The sequence below is a fragment of the Schistocerca nitens genome, chromosome 5 (genome assembly GCF_023898315.1).
Source record: "Schistocerca nitens isolate TAMUIC-IGC-003100 chromosome 5, iqSchNite1.1, whole genome shotgun sequence".
NCBI classification, from domain to species: domain Eukaryota; kingdom Metazoa; phylum Arthropoda; class Insecta; order Orthoptera; family Acrididae; genus Schistocerca; species Schistocerca nitens.
This window is the reverse complement of record NC_064618.1, coordinates 861164708-861185845: the sequence shown is the minus strand read 5'-3', so window position 1 is coordinate 861185845 and position 21138 is coordinate 861164708. Positions and strand designations below refer to the sequence as shown.

The window sequence follows — 21138 nt, the reverse complement described above, 5'->3', positions numbered from 1 at the left end:
TAATTATTTCTCATTCTTGACCATGGATACAATAAGGATTTTTCATCGGACTTCCTCTTCTGGTGCAGGTGGCTACAGTGACATGATATTGGGATAATGTGTGGAAGAAAAGAAAGCTTTCATGATTTTGCACTAAATGAACTCTCACACTTCATACTTTCATAGGATTATTATCCAGACAACACATTGTATCACAAGAAATACGTCTTCTCGCCACAAGAACTGAAGACAGAGTCTCTCTCTCTACACCTTCTGGTGTAGCAAAATATCTCTTTGGCGATGCTACAGTGGCCGCACTATTGATTATTGACTTTTATTATCATAGCATGTCGGGGCTTTTCCTTTATGTACCTATACACCATACCGGATAGTGGTCCACCAGGAACCGTGGTCGTCATCTTCCATCCCACACTCAGAGAGTACAGCACCTGGTACTGCACTGCTGCTGGTAGTTCATCAGCTCTCCCTTAAGTAGTGGTTGGTGTGACACAAAATGAAGTTCATCAGTGGAGTTCAGCTCTGTGACAATCCACACAATCTATGGCTGGCTGGTACTGCGCTGGTTGATCTGAGACAAGACTTACTAAAACAGCATGGTCATGGAACAGAATGTCATCGACATGGACTGCATGATTCCCATTGACCTGGACCATACTCACCTACTTGGAGTTGGGGCTTGTGTATTTCAAAAGCTCTCCGCAGCCCTGTGATGTGCGGTTTACTATTGATGACCGCACATGTGGCCTCGGTATTCTGCTACCCTTGCTTTAATTCTCTCATAGCAGTTAGTTAAATTGGTCCATGAGTCCAGAATGAGATTTTCACTCTGCAGCGGAGTGTGCGCTGATATGGTCTATGAGTGTTTTCCCTAACCTTGTCTATTGCTTCTTGTGGCATCCCACCACACAAATGAGTGTGTGTGTTATTTTGCTTAGTCCCTGTCCTTTTCTGTATTCCTGCTGTGTGTGCTCCCTATCACTCAGCAACTGCAGAGTTGCAGACTGTGCTGTCCGTCCATCTTGCATCACCGTACTTCCTGGTCCGTCACTAATCATGGAATAACCAGCCTATGTTACATCGAGGTGGTTGACCTACATTAAAAATTTTATAACTTGGAACCCGTATTACTCTGTGCTGTAACAAAACTTAACATCAAAATTGGGGATCACAAAGTGATGAAATTAAAGAATTCTGCTACCTAAGCAGCAAAATAATCCGCGATGGACAGAGCAAAGAGGACATGAAAAGCAGACTAGCACTAGCAAAAGAGCATTGTTTGCCAAGAGAACTGTACTAGTATCAAACATAAACCTTAATTTCAGGAAGAAATTTGTGAGAATGTACATTTGTAGCACTGCATTCTATGGTAGCGAAACATGGACTGTGGGAAAACTGGAACAGAAGAGAATCGAAGCATTTGAGATGGTGTGCTATAGACAAATGTTGAAAATTAGGTGGACTGGTGAGTTAAGGAATGAAGAGGTTCACCACAGAATTGGCAAGGAAAGGGTATGGAAAACACTGGTAAGAAGGGATAGTATAGTAGGACACGTGTGAAGACATCAGGGAATAACTTCCACAGTAGCTGTGATGGGTAAAAACAGTAGAGAAAAACAGAGAATGGAATCCATTGCAGCAAATAATTGAGGACGTAGATACCAGTTGGTATTCTGAGGTGAAAAGGTTGGCGCAGGAGAAGAATTCATGATGGGCTGAAAAAGAAACAAAAGAAAGGAGAGAAAACAGAAAAAGATGATGTGTCTGTTGTCAGTACTGACATTCATCTTGAAAGTAAGTACTGGCTAGCAATTCTGTCTCACAGTTTTATAGTCCTTGAGAGAAGGTTCCTGTTTTCCTTTTGTAATGAAACATAGAGAGGGCGGCATTCATGTTAGTGATAGCAGAGCTATTAGTATATGTTTCCATTTTTTTAATTTACTCAGTGATTTCATTTTTAAGAATACAGGAGACTCCTCCTTATCCAAAATGATCGTGATGGTGGTCGGTTCAGATACCAAAAATTTCGGATAATCCGAAGTCCCCATTTTCACGTGTGAAACACCCCAAATTGCATCATTACTAGAAAATGTGATTGTAAAACATGCGTAGGGTACATAGAATGATATTGATATGGTTGTGAATAAGCTGCACGTTTTTGACTGAAAAAGTTGTGCTGACATTTAAAGAAGGTGCCAGAGTATGTTTGAAAACTCAAAGTTTTTAAATGCTGAATAACAAAGCTCATTTATTTCTTCTTACAGAAAAAATACGTCTTATTTGGCAACAGGAAAAAACGGGAGTTTTCATTTTATTACCTTCTCTTTTGAATAAAAAATAAACTACTGTACAAAACTATGAAACAAATCTAGAGAAAAAAAAAAACTTTTAACTTATGGACATTGAAGTCTAGGGCATTTCATTATAATTTATTTTTTGGTAAAAAAGTCTGTAATGGTTTTTTGTTTTTTGGTTTTAGAAACTTTTGTTGCGGCAATATATCTCCAATGTTGGAAAAAAAATGATTTCGGGATAAGTTGCCTCCTCCTGCTGGCTGATTTACTCCAGGGCAGTTTGGATCACTTCATAACCAACTGTGTGAGGACTCTTTTTTTCTCTTCTTCATCATCAGAGACATATTCTTCTGACACTTTCTGATTGGTCGCAATTTGGATGATATCTTTCTCAGTCAAATCAAAATAGTAGCTTTCCATTCACTCTTCAATGTCTTCGAAGTTCGCGTCTTCGCAGCCAGGTAGCTTCTCCAGTAAATTCACCAAAATTATGTCATTTTCATCTGTTTCTGGCATGTCAGCTTGAGTTTCAGTGTTGCCCCCTTCTTCCCATCACTGATGAGTTGCCTTATGATCTAAGAGTTTTTTCCAAGACATAATGAGAGAATTTGGAGGAATGAGATTCCAAGCTTCAGCAATCCAATGAATGACTCTTGAAACATCGATTTTTTTAAGAGCTTGCACAAAATCTTCAGCATCAATCGCACTGATTAAGTATTCCAGCAGCTTGTGTCTGTAATGTTTTTTCATTGTCTCAAGAACACCTTGGTCCATTGATTGACATAGAGACATGGTGTTTGGTGGGAGAAACACAACTTTGATATCCCCATCGTGTTGATCATCTGGGTGAGAAGGAGCGTTGGCCACAATAAGTAGCACTTTTCGAGGAAGTCAGTTTTCCTCCATGTATTTTTCTACAGCTGGAACAAACTCTGTATGGAACCATTTTTTAAAGATGGCACCATTCATCCATGCCTTACACTGATCCGTGTACCACAATGGCAAAGGTTTATCATCTGGTTGCCATCTAAATGCTCTTAGTTTGTTGGATTTACCAATTAACAAAAGTCGCAGTGTATGATTGCCAGTGACAAGGACAGTAACTCTTTCTTTGATTTTTTTAATACCTGGATGCCGTTTTTTTTCTTTTTAGAGGCAAGGGTTTTTGTTGGGAATATTTTGTAATTCAACCTGGTTTCATCCCAGTTGTAAAGTTGATCACCAGTATATCCTCCTTTGTCGATGATAGTGTGCAGTTTCTTCTTAAAATCAGTGATAGCAGCTTCATCCCTGGATAATGATTCGCCGCTGATGGCAATTTTACAATTGCCATGCTGCTTCTTGAACCGATCCAGCCAGCCATCAGATCCAAGGAATTCTTGCTCCTTTCCTTCAGTCAGGTCATAAAAAGTCATCGCTTTTTGATGAAGTAGAGGACCTGAAACTGGCACACCTTTGGCCCTTATTTGTTCCTGCCATAAAAACAGGGCCTCTTCTGACTGAGGATGTTCGCCTTTTCCCATTGTTTTTCTAGATTTCACTGCACTGTCTGACATTTGGCCGGAACAAAATTTTTCAATTCCTGATCGATTTGTCTTCCAATCAGTAATCATACTCCTACCAACTTTCAAATCCGCATCAACTTTTGCGGGCGGCTCATCAGAATCAGTTCTTTGTAAAGCGCGAAGCTTTTGTTCCAACAAGATCACATTATCTTTTTCATTTTGCACCCGCAGTCACGTTCAGTGTTTTTTTACCGACACTCAACTGATTCTTTTTTGGTTTTTGGTCACTTTTATCTCTGGACATTTTAAATCATGTAGCACAGGCGCATGACTTGACAACACTCGAGACGCACTAGACAAAGTGTTTGACTTTTGAAACCAGGTTGTGGCAGCCATCGAATGAGAAAATTCAATACATCTGTCCACTCTCCCCTGCCCTACCCAGGCCCTTGTACGTTCACTTTTAAAGTGTTAAATGCTCGGCTTCGTGTGATGTACCTACAACAGGCGGAAAGTGTTTGGCACCGCACTCTCATTGTCGATTTCGACAGGCCTACGTCGTGCTACATAGAGCAATACTGTATGTACTGTACTTCCAAGGAGTTCCAGTAGATGGCAGTGGTATGACACCATGCAATATGAACAAGACAGACACTAAGACTTCAACCAACACATGCACAAATTGACAACACTCGGGCGTCTGACATGCGCCAGTGCACTGATTAGCAGTAGACTGCCGAAAAACACCAGCAAATGCATGGCTCCAGGCGGAGACAAGTTGAAACTTGTCATCTGTCAGTCTAGCTAGCCAAAAGCATAGCTGTGTGATGCATCAGACAGCGTCAATTTGAGCTGCGAAAATCGGCAGTTTTTTTTTCGAATAAAGCGGATTTCAGATGAACTTGATTCGGATAAACAAGAGTTTACTGTGTTTTCCTTTGACTTACAAACTCATGTTATCTATCAGAAATACCTCTCACAGTGCTGATAACATGATGACAAATACAATGCTTTCCTTAACACATTTCTCATGCTCTTTGAAAGTTGTTTTCCATTAGAACGTTCTAAACAGGGTATTAGCAGTAAAAGCCAGCCTGGGTGGCTGACTAGTGGATAAGGATATCATATAGAACAAAGCAGGGATTATATCAAAATGTTTGAAGTAGTCACGTCACAATCAAGCTACAGTAGCCCATTTCAAATAGTATTGTAAGGTACTTAAAAATGTTATTAGGAAGGCAAAGAGTATGTGGTACACAAATAGAATAGCTAATCCACAGGAGAAAATTAAAACCATATGGTTAGTTGTGAAGGACATGTCTGGTCAGCAGCACAAGGTTGACGATATAAAGTCAGTTCGTAGTAAAATAAATTTTCTGTTACTAATTAGTCAGATATATGTACAGTATTTAACAATCATTTTCTGAGCATTGCTGGTAAATTAATACAAGGAATCATATAACTCTCTTGGAAAATGCCTTTCTGAGATTGATGTCTGAAATACTCCTCTGTGATATTGACAAGGGTTAGATGGAGTCAATAATTAAATAACTGAAGACTAAGGGTTCTCATGGATATGATGGAGTGCCTAGCAGTATATTAAAGTACTATGCTGTGTATGTTAGCCCTGTACTTAGCCCTATTTGCAATTTTTCCTTTAAGAATGATCAGTTTCCTGACAACTAAAGTACTCAGTAGTTAAGTTGCTTTATAAAAAGGGAGAGAGGGATAATGTAGACAACTTCAGACCTATTTCTATGCCACCAGTGTTTGCTAAAGTTATTAAAAAGGCTGTGTATGTAAAGATAATTGATCGTTTTATATCACATAATTTGCTATCAAATGTACAGTTCGGCTTTAGAAGTCTTTAACAACTGAAAATGCTATATTCTCTTTTCTCTGTGAGGTGCTGGATGGATTAAACAAAAGGTTTCAAATGCTAGGCATATTTTTTGATTTAACTAAGGCGTTTGAATGTGTTGATCACTAAATATTGCTCCGGAAGTTGGACCATTATGGAATACGGGGAGTAGCTCACAATAGGTTCACCTCTTTCTTTAACAACAGACAGCAAAATGTCATTTTCACAGTGTTGGGAATGGCTGTCATGTGGAGGGGGGGGGGGGGTGCCCCATGGATCAGTATTGGGGCCATTCCTGTTTATTATCTATATAAATGATATGCCCTCTTGTATTACAGGTAATTCTAAAATATTAATATTTCTGTTTGCTGATGACACTAGCTTGGTTGTAAAGAATGTTATGTGCAACATTAGCTCGGTTTCAAATAGTGCAGTTCATAACATGCTTGTAGAAAATAAACTAACTCTAAATCACAGTAAGACTCAGTTTTTACAGTTTCTGACACACAATTCAACAAAATTCGATGTTTTCATTTCACAGAATGGGCATATGATTAATAAACTGAACAGTTCAAATTTCTGTGTTTTCAGATAGATAGTAAACTGTCGTGGAAAGCCCACGTTCAGGATCTTGTTCAGACTTATAGCTGCTATTTTTACTATTTGAATGGTACCTGAAGTAAGTGATTGTTCGACATGAAACTTAGTTTACTTTGCTTATTTTCAGTTGCTTATGTTGTATGGTATTATATTTTGGGGTAACTCTTCGCATTCTCAAAGGATATTTTTTACTCAGAAACAGACGGTTCGGGCAATAAGTGGTCTAAGTTCGCGAACTTCGTGTTGGTCCCTGTTCAGTAGTCTGGATATCCTGACATTGACCTCTCAATATATATATTCTTTACTGTAGTTTCTTGTTAACAATATCAGCTTATTCCCAAGAATTAGCAGCTTTCACTTAGTTAATACTAGGCAGAAATCCAATCTGCATTTAGATTGCACTTCCTTAACTCTTGTGCAGAAAGGTGTGCAGTATACTGCTGCATCCATTTTCAGTAAGCTACCACAAGAACTCCATGTGGATTCAAATTGAAATTGAAGAGTTTCCTCATGGGTCACTCCTTCTATTCTGTCAAGGAGTTCCTTGAAAAATTAAGCTGATTCCTATGTTATATTGTTGATTGTGTTTACTTAAACTTATGGCTTGACCTTTTTTGGGTTCATAAACATTTTATTTTATATGTTATTACTTTTATGTTGTAATTTCATGTACTGACATGTTCCATGAGCTTGGAGATTTGCTCCTCAATGTGGCCCTACAGAACTAGGTGTGTAAATAAAAATAAATAAAATAAATAAAAGCTAAACTGAAATTTTATGAACCAGAAGGATTGCCTTCGGGGAATCAAAAGGTAGACTTTCTAGGTAACAGATACTGTTAGCAGACAACACACTAAAAGTCAAATTTTATCAAAAATTTAATTATCTAATTCAAAAAATATGGTCTGTGATAGGACCTAGAGTGCAGATTATCCTAAGTTATGAACCTTAACAATTGTTGTTGTTGTTGTTGTTGTTGTTGTTGTTGTTGTTGTGGTCTTCAGTCCTGAGACTGGTTTGATGCAGCTCTCCATGCTACTCTATCCTGTGCAATCTTCTTCATCTCCCAGTACCTACTGCAACCTACATCCTTCTGAATCTGCTTAGTGAATTCATCTCTTGGTCTCCCTCTACGATTTTTACCCTCCACGCTGCCCTCCAATGCTAAATTTGTGATCCCTTGATGCCTCAAAACATGTCCTACCAACCGATCCCTTCTTCTAGTCAAGTTGTGCCACAAACTTCTCTTCTCCCCAATCCTATTCAGTACCTCCTCATTAGTTACGTGATCTACCCACCTTATCTTCAGCATTCTTCTGTAGCACCACATTTCGAAAGCTTCTATTCTCTTCTTGTCCAAACTAGTTATTGTCCATGTTTCACTTCCATACATGGCTACACTCTATACAAATACTTTCAGAAACGACTTCCTGACACTTAAATCTATACCCGACGTTAACAAATTTCTCTTCTTCAGAAACGCTTTCCTTGCCATTGCCAGTCTACATTTTATATCCTCTCTACTTCGACCATCATCAGTTATTTTACTCCCTAAATAGCAAAACTCCTTTACTACTTTAAGTGTCTCATTTCCTAATCTAATTCCCTCAGCATCAACAGACTTAATTCAACTACATTCCATTATCCTCGTTTTACTTTTGTTGATGTTCATCTTATACACTACTTCCAAGACACTGTCCATTCCATTCAACTGCTCTACCAAGTCCTTTGCTGTCTCTGACAGAATTACAACGTCATTGGCGAACCTCAAAGTTTTTATCTCTTCTCCATGGATTGTAATACCAACTCCGAATTTTTCTTTTGTTTCCTTTACTGCTTGCTCAATATACAGATTGAATAACATCGGAGAGAGGCTACAACCCTGTCTCACTCCTTTCCCAACCACTGCTTCCCTTTCATGCCCCTCGACTCTTATAACTGCCATCTGGTTTCTGTACAAATTGTAAATAGCCTTTTGCTCCCTGTATTTTACCCCTGCCACCTTCAGAATTTGAAAGAGAGTATTCCAGTTAACATTGTCAAAAGCTTTCTCTAAGTCTACAAATGCTAGAAACGTAGGTTTGCCTTTTCTTAATCTTTCTTCTAAGATAAGTCGTAAGGTTAGTATTGCCTCACGTGTTCCAACATTTCTACGGAATCCAAACTGATCTTCCCCGAGGTCCGCTTCTACCAGTTTTTCCATTCGTCTGTAAAGAATTCGCGTTAGTATTTTGCAGCTGTGACTTATTAAACTGATAGTTCGGTAATTTTCACATCTGTCAACACCTGCTTTCTTTGGGATTGGAATTATTATATTCTTCTTGAAGTCTGTGGGTATTTCGCTTGTCTCATACATCTTGCTCACCACATGGTAGAGTTTTGTCATGACTGGCTCTCCCAAGGCCATCAGTAGTTCTAATGGAATGTTGTCTACTCCCGGGGCCTTGTTTCGACTCAGGTCTTTCAGTGCTCTGTCAAACTCTTCACGCAGTATCTTATCTCCATTTTCGTCTTCGTCTACATCCTCTTCCATTTCCATAATACTGTCCTCAAGTACATCGCCCTTGTATAAACCCTCTATATACTCCTTCCACCTTTCTGCCTTCCCTTCTTTGCTTAGAACTGGGTTGCCATCTGAGCTCTTGATATTCATACAAGTGGTTCTCTTCTCTCCAAAGGTCTCCTTAATTTTCCTGTAGGCAGTATCTATCTTACCCCTAGTGAGACAAGCCTCTATATCCTTACATTTGTCCTCTAGCCATCTCTGCTTAGCCATTTTGCACTTCCTGTTGATCTCATTTTTGAGATGTTTGTATTCCTTTTTGTCTGCTTCATTCACTGCATTTTTATATTTTCTCCATTCATCAATTAAATTCAATATTTCTTCTGTTACCCAAGGATTTCTATTAGCCCTCGCCTTTTTACCTACTTGATCGTCTGCTGCCTTCACTACTTCATCCCTCAGAGCTACCCATTCTTCTTCTACTGTATTTCTTTCCCCCAATCCTGTCAATTGTTCCCTTATGCTCTCCCTGAAACTCTCTACAACCTCTGGTTCTTTCAGTTTATCCAGGTCCCATCTCCTTAAATTCCCACCTTTTTGCAGTTACTTCAGTTTCAATCTGCAGTTGATAACCAATAGATTGTGGTCAGAATCCACATCTGCCCCTGGAAATGTCTTACAATTTAAAACCTGGTTCCTAAATCTCTGTCTTACCATTATATAATCTGATACCTTTTAGTATCTCCAGGATTCTTCCAGGTATACAACCTTCTTTTATGATTCTTGAACCAAGTGTTAGCTATGATTAAGTTATGCTCTGTGCAAAATTCTGCAAGGCGGCTTCCTCTTTCATTTCTTCCCCCCAATCCATATTCACCTACTATGTTTCCTTCTCTTCCTTTTCCTACTGACGAATTCCAGTCACCCATGACTATTAAATTTTCGTCTCCCTTCACTACCTGAATAATTTCTTTTATCTCGTCATACATTTCTTCAATTTGTTCATCATCTGCAGAGCTAGTTGGCATATAAACTTGTACTACTGTAGTAGGTGTGGGCTTTGTGTCTATCTTGGCCACAATAATGCGTTCACTATGCTGCTTGTAGTAGCTAACCCGCACTCCTATTTTTTTATTCATTATTAAACCTACTCCTGCATTACCCCTATTTGATTTTGTATTTATAACCCTGTAATCACCTGACCAAAAGTCTTGTTCCTCCTGCCACCGAACTTCACTAACTCCCACTATATCTAACTTTAACCTATCCATTTCCCTTTTTAAATTTTCTAACCTACCTGCCCGATTAAGGGATCTGACATTCCACGCTCCGATCCGTAGAACGCCAGTTTTCTTTCTCCTGATAATGACGTCCCCTTGAGTAGTCCCCGCCCGGAGATCCGAATGGGGGACTATTTTACCTCCGGAATATTTTACCCAAGAGGACACCATCGTCATTTAATCATACAGTAAAGCTGCTTTGTAAAATATGCTTTTGTAATAAATAAGTAAAATAAAAATGTAGTGGGCTTCAGTTGGATATTGTCTACTGAGGCCTCATCCATTGTAATGTGTTTATCGAGTCCATGTAAACGGTACCACCTGACTTGTATTGCTTTTTGGTGGAGAGAGAACTCAATATTGATATTCTTACCAGTGATTTGAGGCCAATAGGGTCTGGGGGAAGCACATCAGCTATGATGTTCTGGATCAAACTGACGAGTGACACCTGTGGAGTAGGGTGGCACGTTATAGGTCTGTGCAGCTACTAGCACCACAGGTGATGGCAGGCACTCCAGATTGCCGTCTCCCAATATTTCGTTGGGTCTGTAGCTGTGACTTTCATCGTCACAGTTGGTAGATGGTGTGCCCACCTTCAACCACGACGATAAGTTTGTGCTGGTCCTTTTGTCCCTCAAGGTGCCCAGGTTACAGACAGGTGTGCAATTGTAAATGTGTGCCCAGTAGGAAGAGTGCATCGTGAAGTGAGAAAACTGCTGTGACTCCTGCACTGGTAGTGCTGGTTTGTGGTTTTGCAGCAAAATCAGGTGCTGCTAGCCGCTCTAGCAGTGTATCTGGGCTGAGGCCATTGAAGGAAATGGACCTGTTCACACTTAGAAATTGTTGATAATGTCTTTGGCAGACATGCTCTTTAGGGATTTTCTTGTGTGGACTGTGAAAGGTCTCAACTGCTGTGACTTCACTGTTAAAGGTTGGGTGGAAAGTGAGGTGATAATGTGCTCTGTGCTGTTCCTGTGGGAACAATCTGAAAATATGACTATTGTGAATTGGGGCCCATTATGAGACACAATGGTTTTGGTTGCTATTTTCACTGCTTTGTGATGTTATAGAAAATATTTACCAGGTGTCCTGACTTCTCGTAAATATTCTCAGCCATAGAATGTGAATAGACTGTCTCCGCAACTGAAGTCTCTTTTATATTGGCAAGTAATGAGAAAGTCAGGTCTTGTACCTATCATGCAAGAATTCATATCCAGATTTTCAGTGTACCTTCCTTCCTTCTGTATCAGAACTTATGTCACTTTTTTTTCCCCAACACTTGGTTGCATTAAAATGTATTGTGATATCTCCATACTAATTATGCTTTCTGGTTCTTTAGAGCATTTAGTGAGCTTCTAATAACGGAGAAAAACTGTGTCGAGAGAGAGAGAGAGAGAGAGAGAGAGAGAGAGAGAGAGAATAGGCTTAAGATGATAAATTGATTACGTAATATATATTTAAAGAGTGTTATTTACATTTCTTTGTATGTTTTGTGAATAAAAGGTCATGTAACTTCCTGGCAGATTAAAACTGTGTGCTGGACCGAGACTCGAACTTGGGACCTTTGCCTTTCATGGGCAAGTGCTCTACCATCAGCACACACTCCGCTGCAGAGTGGAAATCTCATTCTGAAATGGTCATGTGGTAGAGATTGTGGGGAGGGTGGCCATTGGGGGAGTAGAAAAAGAAAGGAAAGAGGAGAAAAACATGAACAGCCAGTGACTTAAAAGTACTAAAATTTTTGTTTATCCTTTTTTCAGCCAAGTAAAGTGGCATGAAGTTTGCTTGAATGTGCCCAGTGCAATCAATGAGGTACTGCAAGCATGGGAACATGGAATAGTCTCTGCAACAGATGTCAAACGCATCTTGGATGCTATGCGAAGCCGAATGGCATGTTTGCCTGTTTGTGCTGCTACATGGCTTTGTAGTTACATGCAGGTATGTGTGGTTTCCTTTTTTTTCTTTTTTTTCCTATGCAATGAAGAGTATTTTGATCAAATGCACTGAATAAAATTTCTTTTGAGGTTGATTGTTTTTAGAGGTTGATACTAAACTAACTTAGTTTCCAGAGTCCTTTTCACTGATGATATCTTGACTTGTCTCTGAGAAATGTTTCAGTGAGTTTATTACCTGATATTTTCAGGAAAACTGATAGGTTAATGTGGAATGCAATCTTTTATTGCTACGGACATGCAACCTCTTCTGACAAGGGAGTACTGGGGAGAGCCAGCTGTGTGTCCCTGGAAGGTGTATATGTGATGGTGGATGGTGCACGAGTCAAATCCTGATGCTGTCTGTCCTTTCTGTTCCATGTCAGTGCCACTCTTTGGTGTGAGCTTTCTGGACGTGCTTGCACCAATAATGAGCCTCCACATAGAATTAAACTAAAAACCACTGGCTAGGATCATGTCCCAAAGGCACCTAATACTTAAGCAATGTGATCATACCATAGAAATACTCAGACAACTCCAGCAGAACATGATACATGAAAAACATTGTGTGTTACAGAGAACCATGTGACCACATCACAAGATGAATATGTCAAATGTACCTTCTCTTGTGGGACAATGTTTTCCAATATAACCATCACATAATGTCACTGGAGATGACCAAGTAATGCATGTCATTTGCTCCACGAGTCAGTTGTGATCATATACATATTTTATGAACACCTACCACATTTAAACTGCAGCTCGCCTGAATCCATTTGAATTGACTTTAAAATCATACAAATACATAACAATAGTATAAATTCTTGCAGGACATGTTTCCTGTAGCAGTGTTGTCAATGCTCACTGTGAGGTATGATGGGAGTGAAAGGGGACATGACAGCTGCTGGTTCTATGCAGCCAATGAGAGAGCAGTGTGCAGACAATATGTTTGTAAGCAAGAAACATTGTAACATTCTCTCATCAGTATAAAAGTGAAATCCGATGCGTATTCAGCATGAGAAAAATCTGTGTTCTCTGGTCTAACCATAACAACCACCTCAGAAATTGCAACATATTTGGAAGGAATGGCTAAATATTTGTGACAACAAAGATATAAATTTCATGGCTGTGCTACTAGGATGATGGTGATGATGAAAAGAGTGATACCCCAGATGACACGCATAGCAAATGAAAAAGGTAGTGAAGATAAAAATTAATGTAAACCATTTCCTTTTGTTTATTTTATTTCTCTTTGTATTATCAAAATGTAGGCAATCAGTAAATGGCCTGAGTTTAAAATAGGTATAATGCTAATGTTTTAGGCAGACACTTTGTGAGTAATATAGTTTATAATTTTGATTAGTCAGAATATGTTTATAGTTTTCTCAAGGAGCCTCTTAAAAGAAGGGGAAAGGGGGGGGGGGGGTCATCTTACATTAATGGTCGACTTTAACACGGGTAAATACGGTACAATCATCTGGTATTTGAGATTGAGAGCATTTAGTGACTTGCAATAAACTTCCACGTAATTTCGAACCTTTACAAAGATTTTACTCACTGACATGCCCACAAAATAGTGAAAGGAAAAAGTTTATCAATTACTCCATTTTCGTTGTTAATGCAGTAAGACCTCAGCATCTGTCATGACACTTTAATTTCTTTTTTCTTTACTACCAATCCTATTTGCAAAACATTTGGCAGATAATACCCACATATACCGCTGAATGTACTTGCAAAAATTTTGCTTGGTACGACACAAGTACAAGAGATACATCACTAACACTGAGATGCACAAAGTACCAGCTTTTGCATAAAATGGAGCACAAATTACTTAGACTATACTCATCCAGTGTTTGATAATGATTGCACATGGGAACTTCCAAAAAACTTCAAACAAAATTGCAAACCTTTTTTAAACTTTTTCTCACTTACAGGCATAATGTCAAATATTTAACACATTAACTCATTTGTAACGTTATCAGAGTAGCCTCTGTGAATGCACAGGGAAGTGAAAACTAGTATTCATGTTTACAGAGGCTGGGCACATTGCCTAAGGGGAACACAGTGACCGCATTGTAACGAGTTGCTGTCTTATATACTCAAGTCATCTGGTGATGATTTCCTAAGAAGCTGAAATCGTAATAATATTATTTATGTTACCAGAGGCTGCAAAATGTAATCAAATATTTAAATTATCATATTTCAGCATCATTCTTATAGTGAAAACTCCAGCACTGACTTTTTCTGCAAGATTCTGAATGTAATTGTTCCAAGAAAGCTTTTTTCATCTGTCTCCAGTCCTAAAAATTTATAATTTTGGCTTCACTGATTATTCAACCATCTTATGATAATAAAATGTCATTTTTACAAGAGTTCTGCATCAGAAACTGCAGTTACCGTACTTCACGACCATCAAGCAACAGTGTGCCTTTCGTAAGACAGACATTGATTGCATATATTTCCACCAAGCAGATTTAGTTGGGGATGAGGATATGGTTTTTCATTTTCATAAAGTATGAGTTGGTGTGTTTGGAGTTGGTAGACTGTTAGAACAGACAGTGTTCAAAGGCAGCGAGTCCATGGGATGGTTGTGTATATGGGCATGACGTAGCAAGCAGCAAACCAACAGGTAATGTCTGAGAAGGTGGTGAAGGAAGCGGTCTTTGACCTGAGAAGCTAGACTTTGGGGCAATGGAGCGGATGTGTTGTTGTCCAAACAGGCAAAATCTCTTTCACACTGTTATCTTAGTGGCCTCCCTCTCTCTCAGTTCATCCCCTCAGCCTTCTAATACCCAACTCATATATTAGCATGTAAAACACACTGCTGTCCCTGACTACAACAAGGTGTACTTTCTGTTATGTTATATTCCTATCCCCTTTCCTGGCTTCCTTTAAAGCCAGTTTTCCTTCTAATCCCTTGTTCATCTCTCCTGCTTTACCCACCATATACGTACTATAAGTTGGGTCATAGTGCTGGGGTATTTTAACTGTGTGTTTTGGAGAAGGATAAAAATTTGTAAGCCAAGGTATTGTGTTCTTTCTGCTGCTCACTACTTTCACTGAATGACAGATGGATATCTTTACTCATTGTATTGATCTTGTTCCACCAAGGATTTTCTAGTATTCTATTGATGCATTTTTTTTCTAATGTACACATTCTCAATCGATGTGTCATTAAAGTCTGCCCATTGCTGTAAAATTAGTGTAGGTTTTGACATTTTGCAATAGTAATTTTCTTCTTTTACAGTAGTACATTAGGATGATGCAAAGGGAACCTCCTGGATTTTCATATGCTAATATCTCACACACTTGTCCTCATCCCCTATTTCCTCCACAGTGTCATCAGCTTCATTCCTGTAAATCAAAATATCCTTCCTGCCTGTTGTTGGTATACCCTTCTCTGAAGACCAGTTTGATGCAGCTCTTCACTCTTGTCTGTCTTGTGCAAGTTTCATTTCTTCATAAATACACCAACTTGCACCTATTTCAACCTCCTTACTGTACTGTAGCCTTGATTTTGCTTTACAATTTTTGTCCCCCCCCCCCCCCCCCCCCCCCCCACACACACACACACTTCCTTCTATTACCAAACTAACTATTCTTTGATGTTTCGCCTCAAGATTTGTCCCATCATGCAAACCTTCTTTTAGTCAGATTGTGACATAAATTTCTTTTTTCCTCAATTCATGTCACTACCTCTTCACTAGTTATTTGATTTACCCATCTAATCTTTGGAACTCTTCTGCAGCACCACATTCCAAAAGCTTCTATTCTCATCTTGTCTGATATGCGTATTGTCTGCATTTCACTTCATGCAAGGTTACACTCCAGACAAATACCTTCAGAAGGATTTTTAATACTTAAATTTAAATTTTATGTTAACAGATTCCTCTTTTTAGAAATAATTTTCTTGTTGTTGTCAGTATGAATTTTATATCCTCTATTTTGCTGTCCAAATAGCAAAGGTCATCTACTACTTTTGGTTTCTAATTTCCCCCAAATCACCTGATTTAATTAAAGTACATTCTGTGGTGTCACCGCCAGACACCACACTTGCTTGGTGGTAGCTTTAAATCGGCCGCGGTCCATTAGTACATGTCGGACCCGCGTGTCGCCACTGTGTGATCGCAGACCGAGCGCCACCACATGGCAGGTCTAGAGAGACTGACTAGCACTCGCCCCAGTTGTACGACGACGTTGCTAGCGACTACACTGACGAAGCCTTTCTCTCATTTGCCGAGAGACAGTTAGAATAGCCTTCAGCTAAGTTAATGGCTACGACCTAGCAAGGCGCCATTAACCATTTGTAACGTTGCATGTACCTCAAGATAGAGTCTCACTTGTATCATCCAGAATGCTGTATACCAAAGGACAATATAAAAGTTAAGTGTTCTAGTAGCTACGTTCTTTTCTTTATCACATTCATTACGAATCCTGTTCCAGACTCAACGCCAGACGGCGTGAGTTGACGCGTGCCCTTTCGGCTACTTCACTGTGGACTGGCTGCCTTAACAGTCCACAACACATTCCATTACTGCTACCCATCCCATTCAACAGGTCTTCCAGGTCCTTTGCCATTTCTGACACATTACAATGCCATCGACAAACCTCAGAGCTTTTATTTCTTTAATTTCCTTTCCAAATTTTCCCTTGGTTTCCTGTACTACTTGCTCCAAGTACAGGTTGAGTGACTTGAGGGTAGGCTACAACATTGTCTACCCCATTCTCAACTAATGTCTCTTTTTCGTGTCATGCGACTCCTCTCTTTTCTTTCCTGGTATATTTCATAATGAACACTACTTTTCACTGTTGTGAATAATAACATGATCCTTACAACATACTATCACATCACAGAAACTTTCACATTATTGGTTCCAGAATGGCATGGTTGGCTATTACAGTTCTGCTGACAATAATTAGCAGTGGCAGAACAACATGAGGAGAAATTTTATGCGTTCTGACAAAAGTAGAAATAACTGACAAAAATAAAAACTATTAGCTAAAAGAAGTTTGAGTGTGGAACACTGATTGGAATTCATAAAATCATTGATATCCATTTTTACATACCTTCATTTAGCATTTTGGTGCTACATTTTATACTTTCTTTTTTTTTTCCTTACAAATTTAAAAATAGAAAGTCATTGAAATATAACATCCTTTTATCAGTACTACAGTGAAACCCCACTTTTACACTTGTCAAGGGACTTCAAAAAAATGGTGTAAAACATGGGAAAATGTAAAATGTGGGAAATAATGTTTTAAGCTGTGAAAGTTACGTGTAGGATATCCCCTTGCATTTTATGTATGATATATGTACATAACAGGCAACAAAAGACTTGTCAGGGAATTTTGTATTATCTAATAAAGGTTTATTATGTAATAAAAACTGCTAATGTAACTGGAATTGGTAACTGTCTGGGAAGTGGAAACATTTGACTTAATTTCAAATGTCATAATTGATGTTTTTGGAAATCCTGCAGCTGTCATTTGTTATTTAAATAATAAAATACTGCTCTAGTTACGTATTTTTTTATGCTTAGCATGACGCATTTCGAGGATTTTTTCTCGTTGTCAAGTGCAAATATGTAAATAAGTATTTTGTATGGTGTTTGAATATGTGTTATTCTCCGTCTCTTGCACTGTACTCGTCTTTTTTGAGGCTATCAGGTACTGTGCCTCATCAGTTATGTAGAAAACCACACACACACACACACACACACACACACACACACACACACACAATCACTCTCATTGATTGTTTATGTAACATCACAAAAAATACATACATAAATGACAACGAGAACAAATTCTCGAAACACGTTTTACTCAGCATGAATACAATACATAACCCGCACTGTGTTCACACTAAAAGCATTTCAGCAACGCAAAGTGAATGACGGTGTCAGCTAGTGCTCCACGAGGCCATATGCCGAAACACGCTAAATATGGTTCGACAAAGGTGTCACGTGGATCAAAACAATCACGAAACTGCATTTGCACAGCAGAGACAGTTTGGAAATGGCTGTGATTGGTCATGATATCTTCATTTGGATGAACCTAGTTACTCCTATCAGCCACCACGCCAAGTAGAGCTAGCAGCGGCGGGAGGTACGACACAAATTGTTACAACTTTTACTTGTTTACCCGTTCAAATCCACTGAGTAGAGTGCCCTGGTGTTAAGAAACTTAACCACTTAATATTTGTAAACACTACTGGACGGCCAACATTATGCGAGCACCATATTTTCTCCACAAACATTTTTTCGTAATGCGTAAATCGTGGGAAAATTATAAATATGTTGATACAAAGTCAGGTGGAAATTAACATTGTGGGCATAGGAAATTTGATGGGAGTGATAAAAAAAAGTCATAAATGTCAGGAAAAGTTAATTACGGAAACATAAAAGCGGGATTATACTGTATTTATTATTTCGTCCAACATTTATTCTTGGACTTAAAAAATTGTTCAAATGGCTCTAAGCGCTATGGCACTTAACATCTGAGGTCATCGGTCCCCTAGACTTAGAGCTACTTAGACCTAACTAACCTAAGGACTTCACACACATCAATGCCCAAGGCAAGATTCGAACCTGCGACCGTAGCAGCAGTGCGTTTCCGGACTGAAGCGCCTAGAACCGCTTGGCCACAGCGGCCGGCTTCTTGGACTTAGGGCATCTACAACTGTCAGTACCAGTTTTAGTGAATGACATTCAGTGAAACCAATAACTTTTGTGTCCTTAGATTCTTTCAAACACTCCGTCTAATTAGTTTCCTCTGCCATTCCTGTTCCCTCTACACTGAGGTGACAAAAGTCATGCGGTAGCAATATGCATATATACAGATGATGGTAGTATTGCATACACAAGGTATAAAAGGGCAGTACATTGGTAGAGCTGTCGTTTTTACTCAGATGTTTCATGTGAGAAGGCTTCTAACATGATTATGGATGCACAATGGACATTAACAGGTTTTGAATGCGAAATGGTAGTTGTAACTAGGCACTTGCAACATTCCATTTCAGAAATAATTAGGGAATTCTATATCCTGAGATCCACAGTGTGAAGAGTGTGTCAGGATGACCAAATTTCAGACGTTACCTCTCACCACGGACAATGCAGTGGCTGATAGCCTTCACTTGATGACCTAGAGCAGCAGTGTTTCCGTAGAGTTGTTACTGCTGACAGACAAGCAACACTGCATGAAATAACCACAGAGCTTAATGCGGGACATACAACAAACATATCTGTTAGGACAGTGTGGCAAAAGTTGGTGTTATCGGAGTTTTACAACAAATGCCTGACATGATGCCTTTGCTAACAGCACAACATCACCTGCAGTGCCTCTCCTGGGCTCATGATAATACCGTTTGGACCCAAGATGACTGGAGACCTGTGGTCTGGTCAGATGAGCCTGGTCTGGTCAGATGAGCCCCAGTTTCAGTTGGTAACAGCTGATGGTAGGGTTCGAGTGTGGTGCAAACCTCATGAAGCCATGGACCCAAGTTGCCAACAAGGCATTGTGCAACTTGGTGGTGGCTCTATAATGTTGTGGGCTGTGTTTACATAGAATGGGCTGTGTCCTCTGGTCCAACTGAACTGATCATTGACCAGAAGTGGTTATGTTTGGCTATTTGGAGACCTTTTGCAGCCATTCATGCAGTTGATGATCCCAAACAACAATGGAATTTGTATGGATGCAAAATACCATGTCACCAGGCCACAGTTTGTGTTTGGTTTGAAGAACATTCTGGACGATTCGACTGAATGATTTGGCCACCCAGATCACCCCACAAGGGACATAATCAAGAGGTCAGTTTGTGTACAAAATACTGCACCAGCAACACTTTCGCAATCGTTGATGGCTGTAGAGTTAGCATCACTCAGTATTTCTACAGGGAAAGTCCGACGACTTGTTGAGTCCATGCCACATTGAGTTGCTGAACTACACTGGGCAAAACGAGATCCAACACGATATTAGGAGGTATCCCATGACTTTTCTCAACTCAGTGTACATGTAAAGGCATTGACTGCAAATGTTCATTAAAAATTACTAGCATTTCGTCACTTGTGAGGTATTCTTATAGTGTGTCATCTCTCTGTTTTACAGGTGAGTTTTCTGAGTAATAATCAGGCACAGTTTAGCTGTTCCCCTGATTGGTCAGGCACTGTCAGATTTGTAGGTCCACATTAATGTAAACTTTGCATTATACCCAAATCAGTGATTTTTCTGGTTTCTGTGGTGTTTTATTCTAAGGACCACATGGAAAACAGATACAGTGAATACACAGTGGAATTAAGTTCATTTTAAGTTTAAATAATTGCATGTTAAAATGTTTCAGTAAGGTACCTTTTCACATTTATTTCCTTTACATGCATAACTGTGTTGCACTTCAAAATACAGCATGTCATCTAAAACTGGCGCATAATGTTATTCTGATTTTACTGTTGATCTTAAATAACTTTTATATTACAAAATAGTTAATGTGCAGTGGGCACAAAAATATGGAAACACCAAAAACACAACACATTACCATGTAGTATACAGTTTATGAAACCAATCGTCATTCAAAACAGTTTCCAGTTGTCTCAGAATGGATAAATACAGGTCCTGCACGGTTTTCAAGGAAATCTTAGACCTTTCTTCCTGCAAAACAGTGGCACGTTCAGGTAATAATGATGGATATAGAAAGTGATCAGACACCATTATCTGCAAAACAGACTACAAAGGCTCAATGATAATGAGATCTGGTGACTGCAGTCCTTGTGCTAACGGAACCGGTTCTGGACAATGGTGTGCTGTCTAAATATGGGCTCATCATCTTGGAGTACAGCATGACCTTTTGGGAGCAAACATTGTGCCATGGGATGGACCTGATCAGCCAAAACAGCTACATAATCCTTGGCAGTAATGTGCTGTTGCAGAGTAATCGTGGGACCCATGGAACACCATGATATGGGTGCTCAAATCATCACTGAACCCCACCATGTTTCACTCTTGGGACATAAACATGACCCAAAGCTGGAAACAAGGCTCATCCAGTCAAATTACTTTCTTCCATTGCTCCGGAGTGCAGATGTTGTGGCTGTGACATCATGTTCTCCTGTTACTGATGAGTAGTTTTGAAATTCAAGCTTGCCCTGCAGTACCCTGTTCATGGAGCTCCCTTC

At 39.4% G+C, this 21138-nt stretch overlaps 1 protein-coding gene across 1 annotated transcript in view; it reads left to right on the top strand.

Annotated features, from left to right (window-relative positions):
* Positions 1–21138, top strand: part of LOC126259535 (mediator of RNA polymerase II transcription subunit 24) — a 158052-nt gene that overhangs the window by 85584 nt on the left and 51330 nt on the right. The window contains exon 12 of the mRNA XM_049956410.1: positions 11801–11978. Coding sequence (XP_049812367.1) covers positions 11801–11978 — 178 coding nt within the window. The remainder of the gene's footprint in view (positions 1–11800; positions 11979–21138) is intronic.